Here is a 19,210-nt window from a genome sequence, read left to right as displayed (position 1 = left end):
TGACTTCAGCATCCCTTGGGGATCTCCACTCAGTGAGAAAGTTCAAGGGCTTGCTTCCTTACTTCTACTTACTGGTATAAGGTCCATTATGCTGATAGCAGTTCTGCCATTGGTACCTGACCTCAGAACAATTCCATCCCTTTTGTCTGTTCACACTACTGTTACTTCAATTTCCTAGCTATTCTCATCTCAGCTCAGGGTGTGTGTGTGTGTGTGTGTGTGTGTGTGTGTGTGTGTGAAAGATTTGTCTTGGAGACTTACACCATCTGCTGCAGCATCAGTAATGCTTCAAAGCATGCATCCTGTCTAATCCGGTGCCTCATTAATCTTCAGGGCACTTAGCCATAGTGTCAGAAGCAGATGTCCTCAAAATCACATTTCATATATTTTTAATCCATTTACATTGTAAACCTGAAGATGGATTTATGAAAGCATTCATTTTGGGGGTTATTTGGGCAGGTTTGTAACAGTGATTGTGCAATGTCTTTTAAAAAGACAATTAAAAATAACCTACTTGTTTTAGAGTAGTTTTAATGCTTATAGAAAGGTTGCAAAAATAGTACAGAGTGTTCCACCATATCCCACAGTTTCCCCTGTTGCAGGGGTGGCAAACTCATTTTTGCCAGGGGTCACATCAGCCTTGCAGTTGCCTTCAAAGGGCCAAATGTAATTTTAGGACTGTGTGAATGTAAACTCCTTAACTAGGGGCAAGGAGCTTGGCACTGCTGCTGGGTAGAAACAAGGTTCTGGGCAGGATAAAACAAGGTGGAGGGCATGATTCGGCCCTCGGGCCTTGTGTTTGCCACCTGTGCCCTATTGCATGTCACTGAAGGCAGCAGGAGAAAAAGCTGATGACCTGAAAATGAGTAGAGTCTGTAAAACCAAAGACAAAGAAACTATACACTAACTAGCATTCTACCTTTGTAATATGATTAGATTCTTTTGTTGCTTTCTTCATTTCATCTTCCCTGGAATTCCCTGACCTCCTAAATACTTTTTAAAAAATAGCCTACATTAAGATTTCCTCTTTGTGCTATAAAGTTCTATAGGTTTTAACAAATGCTTCATATGAGGTGTTCACCACTGAGTATAATTAGAGATTATTTTCATCACCCTGTGCTTTACCTAGTCAATCTTCCTCCCTGACCTAGAACCTCTAGCAATCACTGATTATTGTACTGTCTGTAGTTCTATTTTTTAAAAAATATTATAAAAATGAAACTGTACAATGAAAAATGTAGCCTTTTAACTTAGCAATAGACATTTAACACTCATTCATATTTTGCATGGCTTGATAGCTCATTCCTTCTTATTACTGAATAGTAGTCAGTGGTATGGATTTACTATTTTGTTTATCCACTCAACAATTGGAAGCCATCTATCTTGGTTGTTTCCACTTTGTGCAGTTATGAATAAAGCTGCTATAAGACTGCTCATGTAGACAAAAATGAAATTTTCAGGATTTCCTCTATTTTTATTATTTTTCTTTGGGATACAAATTTACATACTCATTTTAATTGGCAGAATTTTCCATGTACACATGCATGCACAAGCTATTTATGAGCTACTACATGACATCTTGATTCTTCCCTTACATTTTCTTCACAGATATTCAAGAATTTTATGAGGTGACATTGCTGAATTCTCAAAAAAGTTGTGAGCAGAAGATAGAAGAAGCCAATCAAGTTGTACAGAAGTGGGAGAAGACATCTCTTCTTGCTTCATGCCATGATAACCTCCAAAAGTCTACAGAGGTATATTACTGAGGTTTCTGAAAGAACTAAATACCATACTTTCTATGTGTAATGTGTATCCACATTCTGTGCACATTATACACAGGATTATTATACCCATGGTATATAATCATCATACCCATATATAATGCACATCCTTATTTTTCCTTCAAAAGTTTGTGCAAAAAAGTGCACATTATACACAGCAAAATATGATTAATAGTATGATTATGCCAGTAAAGAATAGTACACATTATCAACAAATGGCAATAGTAATACTAGAAATGTAGTTATAGCTTAAGGTTAATGTTATTCTGAATAAAAGGGTTTATTGAGACACATGCTGGCCAGAAAATGGCCAGGCCCTGAGGCATGTGGTTTGAGCCAGCAGAGCTGGATGGAGAAGACAAACATGCCCGCCATCGTGGGGGTTGACGGAGCTCTTTCATGCAGTGAGTTTGGGGAAGAGAGGTAGGAGTCGTTTTGAAATAATTTATATTGGCTATAAACAAGGGGGTTGGCAGGGAAATGTGAAGTGTGGAAAGTTGTGGGATAAGCAAATAACCCATATGGAAAATGTGTTGGATGCATCTGGATTGGTTGTGGGTAGTAACCCAGAATGTGCAGGTAGAAGCAAAATGAGCTGATGTCCAGTGGTTGGCTGATTTTCCTAGGTAGCTATCTGGGTGTTGATTCAACATTGCAACATACATTCAGGAATGTGAGCAGTCTTTTGCTGGTTTTGGTCTGTGACTGTTAACTGATGGACTTCCCTTGTCTCTTGATCTCATATGACCTGCTGTAATTTAATTCAGGACATTTCAGAATTTTTAAAAAGTATTTTTAGTCAATTTCTACATACATAATCCCACACATATATCTCATTTTACATAAATAATCAAATATATACTTTTTATTTTAAAATTTTTAATGCTGAATTTCTATTGTATATTTTCCATTACCATTTAGCCCCCTTATACTCACTTCCCAGTGCAATCACCACACTGCTGTCCATGTCCATGAGTTTTTTCCTTATTACTCAATCCCTCCACCCTCAGCCTCCCCACTTCTTAACTGTCATCCTGCTCTCTGTCCAAGAATCTGTCCATATTTTTCTTGTTAGTTCAGTTTGTTCATTATCTAATGAACATTAGGCATCCACATATGAGTAGAATCACATGGTATCTGTCTTTCTCTGACTGGTGTATTTCACTTAATATAATATTCTCCAGGTCCATCCACACTGTCACAAAGGATGAAATTTTCTTCTTCTTTATGACCAAGTAGCATTCCATTGTGTAAATGTCCCATAGCTGTTTTATCTACTCATCTACTGATGGCCACTTCAGCTTCTTCCACATCCCGGCAATTGTAAACAGTGCTGAGATGAACATAGGAGTGCTTGTGTTCTTTCACATTAGTGTTTTAGGTTTTCTCAGATATATTCCCAGAAGTGGGATTGTGGGGTCAAAAAGCAGATCCATTTTTAATGTTTTGAGGTATCTCCATACAGCTTTTCCACAGTGGCTGCAGCACTCTGCGTTTCCACCAACAGTGGGTTCCCCTTCCTCCACATCCTCACCAGCACTTGTTGTTTGTTGATTTATTGATGATGGCCATTCTGACAGGTGTGAGATGACCTCTCACTGTGGTTTTGATTTGCATTTCTCTGATGATGAGTGACACTGAACATCTTTTCATGTCTACTGGCCATCTGTATGTGCTCTTTGGAGAAATGTCTAGTCAGGTCCTTTGCCCATCTTTTAATTGAGTTGTTTGTTTTTTAGGAGTTGAGTTTTGTAAGTTCTTTATAAATTTTGGATATTAACCCCTTATCAGATATAATGACGAATATGTTCTCCTGTTAAAAGGTTCTTGCTAAAGGAACCTCTAGAAATTATACTTCCCCAAAAAGGAAAGCTATCCCAGAAGAATGACCCAATATGCAGTAGAAATAGTAAGCAAATAAATTGGGTGGATCTAAACACATGTTGACTGTGAAAAATAACAATTACATGTCTAGTATGTGAAACTAAAATACTAAACCAAGTAGCATAAATAATAAAGAAGTAATGAATCAAACCATTTTAAGGATATAGTTGGTGAAAATAGCAGAATTTTAGATCTACAAGGTCAATAATTTAGTATTTTCTTCTCTGTTGTATACTCAGCACCTAAAGGAGTGCCTAAAACACTAAAAAAAACCTCTGTTAAGTTAATAAAAATTTTGTTTATTTGTTTAATAATTCTTGAGTCAGTTTTTTGTCAGAGAAACAGAACCAACAGGAGATAGATATATACCAGCAAGTTCAAAGTCTTCAGTGTAGACCAGCAGGTTGGGGACCCAGGGAAGAGCTCGTGTTGTAGTTGAAGTCCAAAGGCTGTCTGCTATCAGTAAGGATGGTAATGTTATGGATCAAAACACTTTCAATATGTTTAATCTATGAGTTAAAAATTATACTAAAGATGCCATTTAAAAAATCACTTCTCTTCTTTAGAGGATGCTATATAACCAATTCATTATTTGGAAAACCAATAATTAAAGGAATGGAGTCTACCAGTTTCCCTGCCTCAACTTTATAGCCTGTATTTCAGGGTAGCCAAATATTTGATGATAAAAAAAATGAAAGAAGTAGAGATTTAGGTAATGATCTTCAATGGCTGCTGCCATTTTATTTGTTGTATTTTAACACATACAACAGAGAAACTAGACACATTTTGTACATGCTTATGAAAGTAGACAATAAAATCTATGGAAGAGTCCTACTAGAAATATCAAACTTAACTTTGATCAAACAACAATTTATGGAAGACATAGAGATCAGAGCAGCATACGAATAACACCTTGGGGATGTAAGCAACAAAGTCTGCCCTGTACACAAACAGCCCACTTGCTACAACAACCAAACAAGGGAAATATGCAAGAGAAAATAAAATGGAAAGATGAATTCTATTAAAAGAGACTTAAGAGACATATTCACCAGTTGATATGTATGGACATGGGCCCATTACTTGAGTCATGCAAACCATTTAAAAAATGAGGTCAACAAAAATGTGAACACTGACTAGATATTTTATTGTATTAAGAAATCACTTCATTGTGGTATATACATATAATATAGCACTTTTGGGTATGACAATGGAGTTGTGGATATGTTTTAAGAGAATTCAAATATATACTTTTTATTTTCAAGGCAGTTCTATTGTTTTTAACTCTTCCATTTTTGCATATCTCCTTTTTACTCACTTTTTGCTTATGCTGCATTAGCTCTACCTTCCTCACATACAAGGTAACTCATCTCAACAACTTAATGTGTTTAATTCTTCTGCACTCATATAATTCATGTAATGTGTTTTCATGTATAGACTATATACATGTACAGGGGAGATATATATATATATATCTACATATTGGAGTAAGCATACATATACATACACACAGAACTGTGAAAGGTAATTGTTTCTCAAAAAAATGTTCCTATTATATGAAGGTTTCTTCAAGTTGTCTGGTATAGCTTTGATTTGTTCTTCTGATGGATGTGTAATATTATAGTGTGGGCATATCATAATTTATTTATTCCTCTCTAGATAGGAATTTACTGTATCCAGTTTTCTGCCATTATGATTAATGCTGCAATCTGCTAATTGCATGTACATCCTAACTTACTGACACTTTTATTCTATAGCATAGATTCTCGGGGTGGCATTATTGGCTACAAGGATATGCATACTTAATTTGAGTAAGTGTTGCCAGACTGATTTCACCTTTCACATTTCCACTGACAATGCATGTGGTGCAGTGTGACCTCACATCCATTCCAGCAATAGGTGTTGCTGTTCTTATGTCTTGCCAGAAAATTTAATTGGTTTATGAACAGATGCCAGCAATATAAGGATGAATGATAAAAAAAATCCGCACAGGGTTCTAGCCATTTATTTTTCAATGTCAGAATCAGCATAGGTGAAAGAGAGTTAATGTAACATGGGTTTTCCTACATATGATGTTAAGCAGAATAAAAACAAAGACACTGAAGTAGAGAACAAGGGGGCAGTGACCAGAGGGGAGAGGGAAGGGAATTTAAGGGGAAAAAGGGGAGGGATTTTGAGGAACAAGTATGAAGGACACAGGGATGAGGACTAGGGGGGGAGGAAATGGGAGGGAGGTGGAGAGCACGGGGGGGGGGGGGCTGGGATGGGAGAAATAGACAAAAAACTGTACTTGAAAAATAACTAAATAAAATTAAAAAAAATAAAAAGCAAAAATAAAATAAAATAAAGTAAAAAGTGCATTTGTATAAACTAAAAAAACAGTTAAAAAACTCTGTATTATGCATCTTAAAATCTCTTGTTTAGTAGAACCTCAGCCTATGGTGATTTGAACATTGGCTGGTTATGTCCAAAACATTGGAACATGAATGCACACTAATGCCGATTATGTTCTGCTGAAGATAGTCTGGTTGCTCTTCCTTAATGGGTTATATGAGGCAGAGAGTCAGGTCTAGCTGGTCTTTGCTGAAGATGATAGTGGGCCCAGGAGAAAAGTATCTTTTATTTGGGTCTTAGTGTATTGAGCTAGGATGATGGAGGATCTTGTCCTACAGGGGTTGGCTTTCCACAGTCAAAGTTTGAAAACTGAGTCCAAATTAAGTTGTTGCTAAAATGGTCTATGTGAAGAACAGTATTGAGAAATGGAGCCAAATTGAAGTTCATAATTAGAAAAGCTTAGAATAAGGTACAACAGTCTGGGTAGATTCAAACGATGTAGTGCAAATGCTTGTAAGTTTTTTAATTCTCACCTTGCATCCATTCTTTTGAACAAACTAAGTTTATTTAAAGCAGCTGGGAAGGACATGTAAGCTCTTTAAGAACAGCAATCATAAATCTTCCTTATTTCTGATTCCTCTGTACCCACCAAAGTGTTCATCACATAGTGGGTTCAAGAAATATATGTTGAATGAGAAAGAAGTCCCTGTAAGCATCCTTGGGTTTCCAACTTCATTCTGGCCTCTGGGCTCCTTGCCTATCCCCTTCTGTTTTTCTTTTTCTGGTCTCTTAGCTGTGTCTCCCCAGGATGCCAACTTAAATGTAGAAGAAACTGGTGTGCCTCAGGTGGTCAAAGCTGGCAAATGATGTATGGATTTTATCCTCTGAAGCAATAACAAATGATATTCTTAGGTGACTAGTGCATTAGCTCTAGAAACAGAAGTTTCAAAAACACCCAAGGCAATGGACACACCACTGGGATGTTACTTTCTAATGGGTTATATTATACTAGTACATTTATTTAAAAATTTTATTAAGACATTCATAGCCTTTAAAAAATCTTTGATAATGCTGGAAAATGCAAAAAAAAAGTATCTATTACAACTGTACTTTGAGGCAAAAGTTAAGATTAGTGGTTGAAATAATGACTTTATTTTATGAGTTCGGGTTTTAACTTGGTGTTCTCTATTTTTGTTGTTCTTGTTAGAAGAGTCATTTCAATTTCTTGAAGTATATTGTCAATGTAAAGACAAATTATGGTAGCATAAGAATGAAAAGTTCAGGGCAAATAACCATTGGATTTGGTGTTTTCATGACATGAAGGTATCAAATGGCTTCTGACTGCAAGATTTCAGTGATATTTTAATGCCAAGGAAGTGTCTGTCCCCCCCAGTAGAAGGCTGCACAAGAAAAGGCACCCTTATACACTGAGTGTCAGAAATTTTAACTTTATTTTTCTGTAAACCAATAAGATCTTAGTATTAAACTTTGAAGCTTTCAAGAGGCAAAAGCATAATTTTTGTCACTTTTAGGTTTTCTCAAAGCATTTTTCTCTACTCTTAATCATTTCCTCATTTTCCCTACACCATCGTTCTGTTTCTCAGAAGGAATTCCCTGATTACCCATATCCGGCATAGCATCTCACTGAAAACAGATACATTGTGTAATTTTGTCCATCACTGTGTTGAGGACAGTGCCTCAGTGACTATTAATGGGTTGAATGAGGTTGGTGGGGGAGACATACAGAGAAGCATCATGGTCGTCAATGAGCTTCCACTATGCGACCATTCCTATTGGGGCATTTCCTTTCTAATCTCCAGGAGTCATTGCTTTTATGTTGGCATCTGCAGCTGAGATGCATGCGTTTCTACCTGGTCTTTAGCTGCAAGGTCTGCTCTACTATCTGTTCTTCCTCCCCATTCCAACCACAAAGCTTGTTAAAAAGTGTTCTTCTGTATGTCTCCTGTCCAGATGGGTAAAAGCTAGTAGTGAAATGAGCATTTGGATCCTTTCTACTCTTTTTGAGATATAATGGGATTTTGTGAGGCTGCTCAGGATCTTCTATCTCAATATTCCTTTATGATTATTTCTGCTTTATTCCTTTGTGCTCTATTGGTGTTAGGGAACTTATTTACAGGGTTAGGATTGGGAGAAGGATTGCAAATTGAAGTGACTCTCATAAAAATTTCCTTTTTCTCTTTGTCTACACCTTTTTATTATTATTTAACATGAGATTTTCATCAGAGAGTGATGGAGTATACTATGTAATTGGGGATAAACATGTTCCATTTAACTTGCATATTCTTGTAAATCTTTCCATTCTTATACCAGAACTATAGCTTTTAAATTTCAAACCAAAAATAGGTATCTGTGTTTTCTGTTCTTATATTCCTTGGAAGTTCTGGAAATCTCTAGTACAGCAACTCAGATGTAGAATGATTAGGGTAAAAAGGGTCTCCAAGAAAAACCCATTGTTAATAAGTCACTCTATCCTTTGCCAACAGATACAGAAAGATTTGCTGCTTTAATGTAGCAGATATCCTAAACCTGAATTTTAATTTCTGGCTCGCTACAGGAAAATTTGCTATGAGGTAAAGAGGATAGTAGATAGAAATCCCTAAATCAGATTCTAAGAAAACAGGAAAAAATGAAGTAAAACACAAGTCTCAAAAATCTACCCCCTGCCATTTTGTTGAGATACAGTTGACATACAGTACTGTGTAAGTTGAAGGTGTAAGCATGATGACTCCATGTACATTAAGTTGTGAAATGATTATCATCACAGTCACATCCATCATTTCATACAGCTACAAAAAGTAAGAGAGGAAGAAACATTTTTCCTTTGTGCTAAAAACTTTTGGGATTTACTCTCTTAATAACTTCCATACATACCATAAAGCAGTGCTAACTATACTCACCATGTACATTACATATCCAGTATTTATTTATCTTATAACCGGAAGTTCGTACCTGTAAAAAGTTCCACATAGAAAGTTTGTTTCTAAAAGATATTTTGAAAAATGATGCACATCTTCCTGTTCAATCCAACTCAGTCATTCTTTAATTTTTTTACTGTGTGGTAGTACTTCTGTATAGTTTGCTTTTGCTATAAAATAAGCCAGGAATGATAAGAAATGAGATTGGACTTTTATAGCATATACAGTGATGCTACATCATATTTAATGTAATTTTAAGTGATTGGTTTTCTACTGTCCTATTTTCAAACAGTGTATATGCAATCTAGAAACCTTCACAGAGGTAAGGTCTTGAACATTTTTGGTAGAACATAAAATATAGCACGTCACTCCTTTGTCAAAACCTCCCAGTATCTTCCCACTCAGAGTAAAAACCAAGCTCCTTACCATGGCTTCTAGAGCCCTACCTTGTGTGACCCCACTTAGCTCCGATCCAATTCCTGCTACTCCTTACTCACTCCTGTCCAGCTTCCCTGGCCTCCTTACTACTTCTCAAACAGACAGAGCCTAAATCTCTGCACTTGCTTTGTCTTTAGCCTGAAATGTTATTCCTCCAGATATCTGCATGGTGTGGGGGAGTCACCTCTTTCAAGTCTTTATTGTCACCTTTCAGTGATTCCTACAGCATTCTATTTCAAATACCTTCTCACCTGCTAAGCACTCTCTGTCGCCATTCCTTCCTTTTTGTTTGTTCACAGCACTTACCATTCTCTGTCAGAGAGACATTATGACCTAGTTGTTAAGAGCAAGCACTTTATGGTCAGACAGTTTGAGTTTGAATCCAGGTTCCACAACTAATTGGCTGTGTGACTTTGAGGAGATTACTTAGCTCCTCTGTATCTCAGTTTCTTACTCTAAACTAGGATTTTCACAAGAATTAAAGGCTGGTTTTCCCTCTCAATAAAATCTAAGCTTCATGAAGGCAAAGATATTTGTCTTCTGTTTATTGCCTTTTACCAAGCACATAGAATTGCACCCCCCATCTATTAATAATTTGTTGAAAAGTTTAGTTGTTATTTTGGCTTAGAGCAATTTTTCCTAAGCACAAATATACTAAAGTTCACTCTCTATTTTTAGCAAGGGCCATCTGAATCTTCCTATGACAGCTAGCTGTATTCTTAGAATAAATACATAGTTCAAGTGACAATTGATGGAATGACTCACTCATCCATTAATTCTTTTATTTAAATATTAATTGTCTAGAAATAAACCCATGTCTCTGGTCAATTAGTATTCAACAAAGGGGCAGAAGCATAAAATGGAGTAAAAATAGCCTCTTCAACAAATGGTGTTGGGAAATCTGGACAGCTACATGCATTAAAAAAAAGAAAGAAAGAAAGAAGAAATGCAACCACCAACTTACGCCATACACAAAAATAAACTCAAGATGAATAAAAGATTTAAATATAAGTCATGATACAATGAAACTCCTAGAGGAGAACATAGGCAGGAAAATTTCAGGTATTCCATGCAGCAATATTTTCACTGATATGTCTGTCCCCTAGAGCAAGGAATATAAAAGAAAGAATAAACAAATGATACTATATCAAATCAAAAACCTGCACAGCTAAAGAAAACATCAGCAAGGTGAAAAGGGAACCAACTGTATGGGAAAATATATTTGCCAGTGATACTTCAGACAAGGCTTTGATCTCCAAAATATATAAAGACCTCACACAACTCCACTCCAGGAAGACAAACAATACAATTAGGAAATGGGCAAAGGACCTGAATAGACAGTTCTCCAAGGAGGACATACAGAGGGTCCAGAGACATGTGAAAGGATGCTGAGCATCACTAGTCATCAGAAAAATGCAAATTAAAATTGCAATGAGATACTTCACACCAGTCAGAATGGCTATCATAAACAAATCAACAAACAATAAGTACTGGCAATATTGTGGAGAAAAAGGAACCCTAGTGCACTGTTGGTGGGAAGGCAGACTGGTGCAGCCACTGTAGAAAACAGTATGAAATTTCCTAAAAAAACTCAAGACGGAACTGCCTTATGACACAGCAGTTCCCCTGCTGAAAATATACCCTAAGAAACCTGAAACACCAATTTAAAAGAACCTATGTACCTCAATGTTCATAGCAATGTTATTTAAAATAGTCAAGGGCTAGAAACAGCCTAAGCACCCATCAGTAAATGAGTGGATTAAAAATCTGTGGTACATCCTCACAATAGAATACTATGCAGCAGAAAGAAAGAAGGAACTGCTAGCCTTTGCAACAGCATGGATGGAACTGGAGAGCATTATGCTGAGTGAAATAAACCAGGTGATGAAAGACAAATACCATATGATGTCATTTATAAGTGGAACTTAATCAACAAAATAGACAAGCAAGCAAAATATAACCAGAGACATTGAAATAAAGAACAAACTAACAGTGACCAGAAGGGTGGGATGAGGGGGGTAATGGGGGAAAGAAGGAGAAGGGTCAATTCAAGGAACATGTATAAAGGACCCATGGGCAAAGACAATGGTAGGGGATGATTGAATATGGGAGGTGGAACAGGGGAGAGTAATGGGGGGGAAAATGGAGACAACTGTAATTGAACAATAATAAAAAAAATTAAAAAAATTAATTGTCTAAGTTGCTGTGTTAGATTCTGCTAAATATGTCCACTAGGAAAGACTTAAGTTTTACAAAAATACATTTCGCATTGACCCTGACCTCAAGGAACTTGTTCTCTAGTTGATTGTCTGGACTTTAAGGGTGAGATTTCATCTCACACCTGTCATATTGACTACCATCAATAAATCAGCAAACAACAAATACTGATGAGGATGTGGGGAAAAGGGAACCCTAGCGCACTATTGGTGGGACTGCAGACTGGTGCAGCCACTGTGGAAAACAGTATGGAATTTCCTCAAAAAACTAAAAATGAAATTGCCTTTTGACCCAGTTATCCCACTTCTGGTAATAATATATTGGAAGACACCTGAAACACTAATTTGAAAGAGTACATGCACCCCTTTGTTCATTGCAGCATTATTTACAACCACCAAGGTTTGGAGACAGCCCAAGTATCCATCAGTAGGTGAGTGATAAAAAAGCTGTTGTACATTTACACAATGGAATACTATCTGGCCATAAAAAAGAAGAAAATCTTACCTATGGAACAGCATAGATGGACCTGGAGAGTATTATGCTAAGAGAAAAAAGCCAGTCAGAGAAAGACAACTACCATATGATTTCACTTATATGTGGGATCTAGTGAACAATGTAAACTAACAAGCAACACAGAGGGGAAAATAAAAGATGAGTCCATTGGGATGGTGCCTGAAACACTGACTTTGTAGTCAAACCTTGTGTTAGGTATCTTAGCCCTGCCACTCCTAGTGATATGACCTTGAATAAGTTATTTAATGACTGTAAACTTTAGCTTCCTAATCAATAAAGCAGGAGTAATCATTGCATCTACCTCAAAGGCCTTTGAACTTATTAGATAATATTATCTATATCGGGTGCCTATTATATACCTGGTGTAAGTAGGCACTCAATAATCTTATCTGCTACTATTACTGCCTTAACGGATGCCTTGAACATTGATAGAGTATGTAGAACTAGGCAGAAAAGACGTTCCAGGCAAGGAGAACAGCCTGAGTTAAGTAAGGGAAATGTTAAAGCATGAGTATATATGGGAGATTACAACTAGTTCTGTTTGACTGGAGTGCAGAATACATGAAAGTAGAATGAGGAAGTAGGAAGATCAAAGCTTACTCTTCACCCTGAATTAACTACTGGTACCATTTTGACGTATTTCCTTCTAGCAATTTTTTAATCCAGTGCACATTTATATAAAAATCGACTATTATAGAACACATGTTGGAAATATAGATACTAATAGTATACATCTACATAGTTCTACTTATGCACCAGACACTCTTCTGAATGTTTATTAATCCCTACTGCTTCACCACTTGCTCTTTCTAACATATGTATTATTTCTTCTAAGACTGATTTTGAAAAAGGAAGTAAAAAACAAGAAAACCACAAGAAAAACTTACTTTGAAATATTCCTAAGATAGTATGTATCTCCATATATAAGAATATTCTGATTCGATACTTCATAGCTGGTCATTTGACAATATTTCTCTCATAGCCTTCTTCTAACATGATTTTACTTGGTTCAGTCTAATTTCATTTCCATAATAGAAGTTATTTCTTGGGGTACACATTTCTTTAAAGACATTCTGTTATTAAAAGGGGGAAGGAGAAGCTAGGAAATTCAGGAGTTAATGATTACAAAGATTTTTGGAATGAGTTTTATACTGTTCTAATTGGTTGTTCCCCTGAAACTTATTTGGTAGTGTGAACTTTCCCTATTACCACTTCGCAAGGAGAGGACGAAAACCTGTTTTTTTTCTCCCCTCCACCTCTACACATCCCCAGGGGAAGGATCTTAAGGAAGAGGGAAGTGACCAGCAAACAACAAGTAATTATTAAAATTGAGTAAAGTATATAATACATTAATATGTGATGACTGCTATGGGAAAAGTAAATGTGGTTGAAAGGTTATAAGGAATAGCAATTTTAATTGAGTGGTCAGTGTTGGCCTCAATGACAAGGTGATATTCAAACACAAGTGTGAAGGATGTAAGGAAAGTGTCCATGAGGTTATATGGGGGAAGACCAAATCGGCATGTCAGATGGAGAGACTAATCAGTATGGAGGTCCTATAGTGGGAGCATGAATTTGTTTATAAATAAATATTTAATGTATATTGAAGTAGATGGCTGGGACAGTGGGGTTATTGTTTTGTATCCTATGACGTCCCTGCAGCTTCCCAATGATTGATTTCTCCCTTGAAACAAAATCAGATGAGTCTCAAAAGTAAAGCTTTGACAGCATTTTAATAATATGTATTTTAAAAGACCTGAAGGTCAAGGTTTTGGCCTTTTCTTGTATTGAAAAAGTATGACATTTACCTGTTCGCTTTATTTAGCCTGGGAATATTTTTTAAATACAAGCTTCAATACCTAGTTTTTTGAAATTTCATGGCAGTTACCTAGAGAAAGAGATCTCTCTTTTCACTTCTTCAGCCTATAATTTGATAAAATTTTTACTGCTTAACTTAAAAAGAATTTATTTGTTGCCTCTATAGCATTTTATCCTATAATGTGTTACTGATACCCCAGAGTGGCAGCAGCGGTCATAAGAGAGCTGTTTTGTGTTGAGTTTTGAAATGGCGAAAATGACTCACTCAGCTTTTATTGTAAGAACATAAAAAAGTTCCTTGTTTTAAAACATTCTAACATAAGCATATAATCCAACATTTGTTTTCTTTTCCTTAGGTGTTTTTTTAATAGTCTGTAAGGGATTTGTCTCTTTCTATACTGTACCCTGCTGAGGTACCTACCATTCTCCTGCCTGCCCACATTCTATTAGCAAATTTGTAGCCCCAGTTATATGTTTTCTGCTTAACTATTTTCTATTCTTTTGTGAAAGAAGTAGACATAACATCTTCCCCACTTTTGCTTTAAGAATTTATATACTTTAGTCTATTTTTTTCCACAAAGCTTGAGTTGCTGAGCTAAAACCTGCCGTTCTAACTTGGTAACCAGAGCTAAAGCATTTTTATATTACTGAACAATTAATTATTGAAACATGTTGCAGTAACAGTTCTGGGCCAGGAAAGAGGCAGTTTGGCATAACAGGAAAAATTGAGAATCATCTAAGAGGTCTGCGTTTGAATTTTGGTTTTTCATTTGTTAGTTGTGTAGCCATGGTCAAATTACTTAACCTCTCTGAACTTCAATTCCTTTCTCAGTAAAATGTTAAAATAATAATATTTGCCCTGTAAGATTGCAGTGGAAAATGATTGATATGCAATACATATAAAGTGCTTATAGTATAGTTCCTGAACCTAGTAAATAATCCATTAATAGCAGCTACATTGATAATGATCTTGTGGGAAGCTCTGTCACATCTCGGAATCTTGCTTTTCTCATTAATAAATGGAGGAAAATATTCCATGTTAAGAGGAATCAAATGAAAGAGTATAAGTGAGCTTTGAAACTTGAGTTCTAGAAAACTGCATTATATTAAAATGTATGGTAAAAATAGGATTTTATTTTTCTATTTTATGTTCTCATTCCTTCCTGGGAATTCAGATCAAATAACAGATGAGGAAGAATTTTGTAAAGCAAAAGCATTGTGTGAATATAGGATAATCTTATTATCATCACTATACATGCACACAAATCTTCTCATGTGCCCACAGGTACTGGCATTCTTTGCATGGATGTTTTGGTAGGGTGGAAGAAGGGGGGCAGTCTTAGCCCCTGTTAGAGTGTACATGACTGCTGTAGGGCAATACAACGCTGACATCAGTAGGCTTTTGAATGAGCTGCATACTGACATTTAAATAAGAGAAGTCGGTTTTTTCTCTTTTGTTTTTGTTAATTTACTTTTTCTTTTGAAAGTGTGAGTGGAAAAGTAATTACTTGGCCTGGGTAATGGTGGGAAGAACCTAAATGATAATAAATGGGAGATGGGAGAGCTGTGGACGAGAGACAAATGGCACAGTTGGGGAAAAGGAACCTAAAAAAAGAAATGAATGGTTTCAGACATAAGCTTTAACTAGTAGTTTTTTAATTTTTATTTTACTTTATTTTATTATTATACCATACTGGCAAGAGGCACAGAAATCAGCCCTTAAAAGGAATGATAAATTGTCTCCCTTCTCTTACCCTGCACTTTCTTTCCACTCCTTCTCTTTCCTACCTTCCTCCCCCTCATCACTGACAGAATATCCGCTACATGTATTCATCTTTGTGCAGCGTCTCTTAGCATCCACCTTCCTGTGTATACATTGGTTGTATGTAAAAGTGAATCTCAGGAACATATTTTTCTTTCCCAGCTTCAGCTCCGCCCAGTTCTCTTTGACCTATGCCTTTTACTTGTTTCCTTCTTTCTTGCAATCTTTTAGTTCCTTACCTGAATACTGGTTATTTTCTTCTTCTTGGAGTTGATACCTTACTTTATATCAGTTACAAAGATGAGGAAGACCAAGGTTCTTTATTTGACCTTATTCTTGAGTAGGAGTAATGGTGTCTCCCCAAGTATAGCCCATTATGTAATTTTGAAAATATTGCTTATCTTAGTCAATTCTCCTAATGGCTTAGTGAGCCACGTATTGTTGATGTCAGTGTTCATATTAGAATGAGGAAGCTGATAAGCAACTTGTACAGGATCATACTGTGAGAAAGTGACGGAGTCAGGAATTTGATTTCAAGGCAATAATTTTCCCATTACACAATGGGAGAAAGGGCTAATTTTCACCAGAATGTTGAAAATGGCTTAATGGCCAGAAGGCTTTAGGTTGAGGGGACAGGTATGCCAAATAGAGGGAACTGTGTGAGCAAAATTAGGAAAAGTAATAAAACCTGTTACCTGTAGATGAAGTCTGGGTTAGGCACTTTTAATACATGGTGGGCAAAAGTAAGTTTACAGTTTTTTGTATGGAAAATGATATAATAATTAACAACAGTGTGAGAATAAACTGTGTTTCTCACTCACACAACTGTAAATCTACATTTTCCCCACCCTGTATATGATCTTCTAATTTCTATGGCAACCCATCAAGATATTTTACTGATTGATCACTCATCTTGCGTTAAGTAGGATTTGAGGTAGTAGGTAGATATTAGTATTTCTAATTCGCAGAAGATGAAACTAAGCCTCAGGAAAGCTTGGTAACTTGGTCAGAGTCACACAGTAAAATGTGGTGTCTTGGGAATTAATAACTATGTGCCTGGCATCCCATGTCCCTTCCCAGGAAAAGGTGGGAGAGGCTTTCTGAATGGTGAGCAGTCAGGTTGAGCAGAGCCAAGAGTGATGAGACTGATGAGGCGGCCATAGCTGTCTGATTGAGAGCCTTAGTTACAATACACAGAGCTTAGACTCTCTTCTTTAGGCAGTTATGAGCCATAGAAAGTTTTTGTGCAAGGAAGTGGCATTATCGGCTATGCTGAGGGAGATTAAGCTGGCAGTGTCATGCATCACAGATCAGAGAAGGGAGCAACTGGCGGCTGGGAGACCAATTAGGTGGCTGTCACAGTAGGAAATACTCAACTGGCTGCCTGGAGAACTATGCATTACTCTTTTTGAGGACGCTGAGGAGTGGATTTTTCTTTACAAATATCATTTCTAGTGGACAGTAACTTAATTTATAAAGGAGAAACTTATGTTAACTTTAGAAACTGCAGTCAGACTAACTTGTAAAAGAAAGGAAAATCCTGATTACAAAATTAATTACCTAAAGAGGCCAGTGACTAACAAGAGCTGGTGGTTACTTTGTTGAAGCTGAGTGCTGGCTCAGCGTTTATCTATAAATAATTTATGGTAATACTTTTCTATGGAGTACTCTAGCTAAATTTTTAATAATATGGTCCAAAATGGTGAAAGTACTTCAATTTTTTTTACCTAGTGTCATTCAAATGTAATAAAATTAGATCACATTAATACTAGAAATACTGGACTTCAGAGGGTATATTTTTGAGTTGGTACAAATATATTTAACTGTAAAGTTCCAGTGATATCAATCACTTTGAAATTAAGTTTGACCTTTCTCTCCATTCACAGTGCTACTGATATAATTCAGGCTTTTGCCAAGTCTTACTAAAATCTGGCTTCTAACTGATCATCATAATCTAGTGTTTACTCTTTTAACTCAACCTCCACAATCCAACAGTTTAAAAGCTACCTGTGACCCTTCTTATTTATTAACCCTTGTTCCATTTTATTAGCAAAGCTTTTGAATTCTGGCACAAGGTTAAATTAAGCCTTAATTAAGCTTTGTTCTTGTAATTTCTTCTGTCTGGAATATTCTCCCTTCGTTTTCATCTAGAATTTTTTTTTGTTTCATTTTTAAAAGACCTATTTGTCTATCACCAATCTTACAATGACATCAGGTAGCATGAATTCTTCTGTCCTGTAGAATAAGTTCTGCTCTTCTGTGTGTTGTTCAAGGCCTCTTGGAACATTTCTCATATTTGTATTAGACCTATATAAATAGGTGTTCAGGTGCTTCACCTGTTAGATTGCAGGCATCCTGACATAGAGTATTATGTTCCTTCATGCAGTCATGATGTGGTTTGGAGTGTATTAGGCAGCAAATAGTCAATACATGTTTATTAAGTGGATGATTAACTGTAATTTCCTTGATGTCAGAGGGAAAAATGCTGTTTTGCTAAATATATATGTATTATATGAGAAGCCTGACTTACAGTCTTCTGGCTGGCCCAGGGAAAAGGTTCCTAGTCCTAGCTAAAATACCAAAGGAGGTTGCTCGAAGCACAGAAATGAGTCATGGTGGTCCACAGCTCACTCTGTTCTTTAAAGTACTCACTATGTGGCAGATTATGGGATAATTATGGGCTAAATGATGCCGTGTAGTTCCACCTTCTTCCCCGTGCATCCAGCTTTATTAGCAGATTGTGTTACTCTCATCATCAGGTGTTACTGGGCCATTAGCAGTCTTACACTGTATGGAGGTCAATTCAACTCTGAAAATATTATGGTGAAGCAGTGAGATTTGTTCATGAGGTACTACTATCAATAACTTGATAATAAAATGTAACAGTGAAAAATGTTTCAAAGTCTCCATACTCCATAAGCTTGATGTAGTGCTGCCTGTATAGCAGTAGATCTGAGGAAATCCACCTGTCTTTGACCCTGTCCATGGAGGGCTTTATATAGACTCCTTAAAAAGACCTGATCTTCTTATCAAGAAGTATACTCTTCTTGTTTCGAGTCAGCTTAGCAACATTTTCCCTCAGAGAGCTTAGCACTTTTCACAGTGTGTTATAGTTATTCATGAGCAGGCTATGACTCCCCTACTTATTATGGAGATAGGAACGGTGTCCTGTTTATATAATTCACATCCCCTTAGCACTAGTCCAGATCATTGCATATTGTAGCCAACCAGTAAATGTCCATTAGATAAGTAGATTATAAATATATGTCTTATCTAAAGAGTCATAGTTTTCAAACCTAATAAACATGAAAACAGGGTGGAGTAATTGGAATCAAAGTTACTTCAGAAAATTTTAGATGTATGATTATTCAACTAGTAACATTGTTAAAGAACATAATTAGATAGTAGCTCCAGATGTTTTGGAGAACAGAAAATCTATATTAATGCACTATTAGTTAAACATTTTCTGAAATTTTCACAGATATTACTATTGTCAATTATATTTTCATTATTACTTTTATAAATATGAA

At 36.3% G+C, this 19,210-nt stretch overlaps 1 protein-coding gene across 8 annotated transcripts in view; it reads left to right on the top strand.

The window, feature by feature from the left end:
* Nucleotides 1-19,210, top strand: part of DLG2 (discs large MAGUK scaffold protein 2) — a 1,926,133-nt gene that overhangs the window by 241,631 nt on the left and 1,665,292 nt on the right. For all 8 annotated transcript variants that reach the window (XM_053670841.1, XM_053670838.1, XM_053670836.1 and 5 more), the window contains one exon: nt 1,609-1,754. In XM_053670841.1, coding sequence (XP_053526816.1) covers nt 1,609-1,754 — 146 coding nt within the window. The remainder of the gene's footprint in view (nt 1-1,608; nt 1,755-19,210) is intronic.

Source organism: Artibeus jamaicensis, unplaced genomic scaffold, assembly GCF_021234435.1.
Source record: "Artibeus jamaicensis isolate MK-2021 breed Jamaican fruit bat unplaced genomic scaffold, CSHL_Jam_final contig_64, whole genome shotgun sequence".
In the NCBI taxonomy this organism is placed as follows: Eukaryota; Metazoa; Chordata; class Mammalia; order Chiroptera; family Phyllostomidae; genus Artibeus; species Artibeus jamaicensis.
Note: the sequence above shows the minus strand (reverse complement) of the source record. Positions and strands in the feature narration are given on the sequence as shown.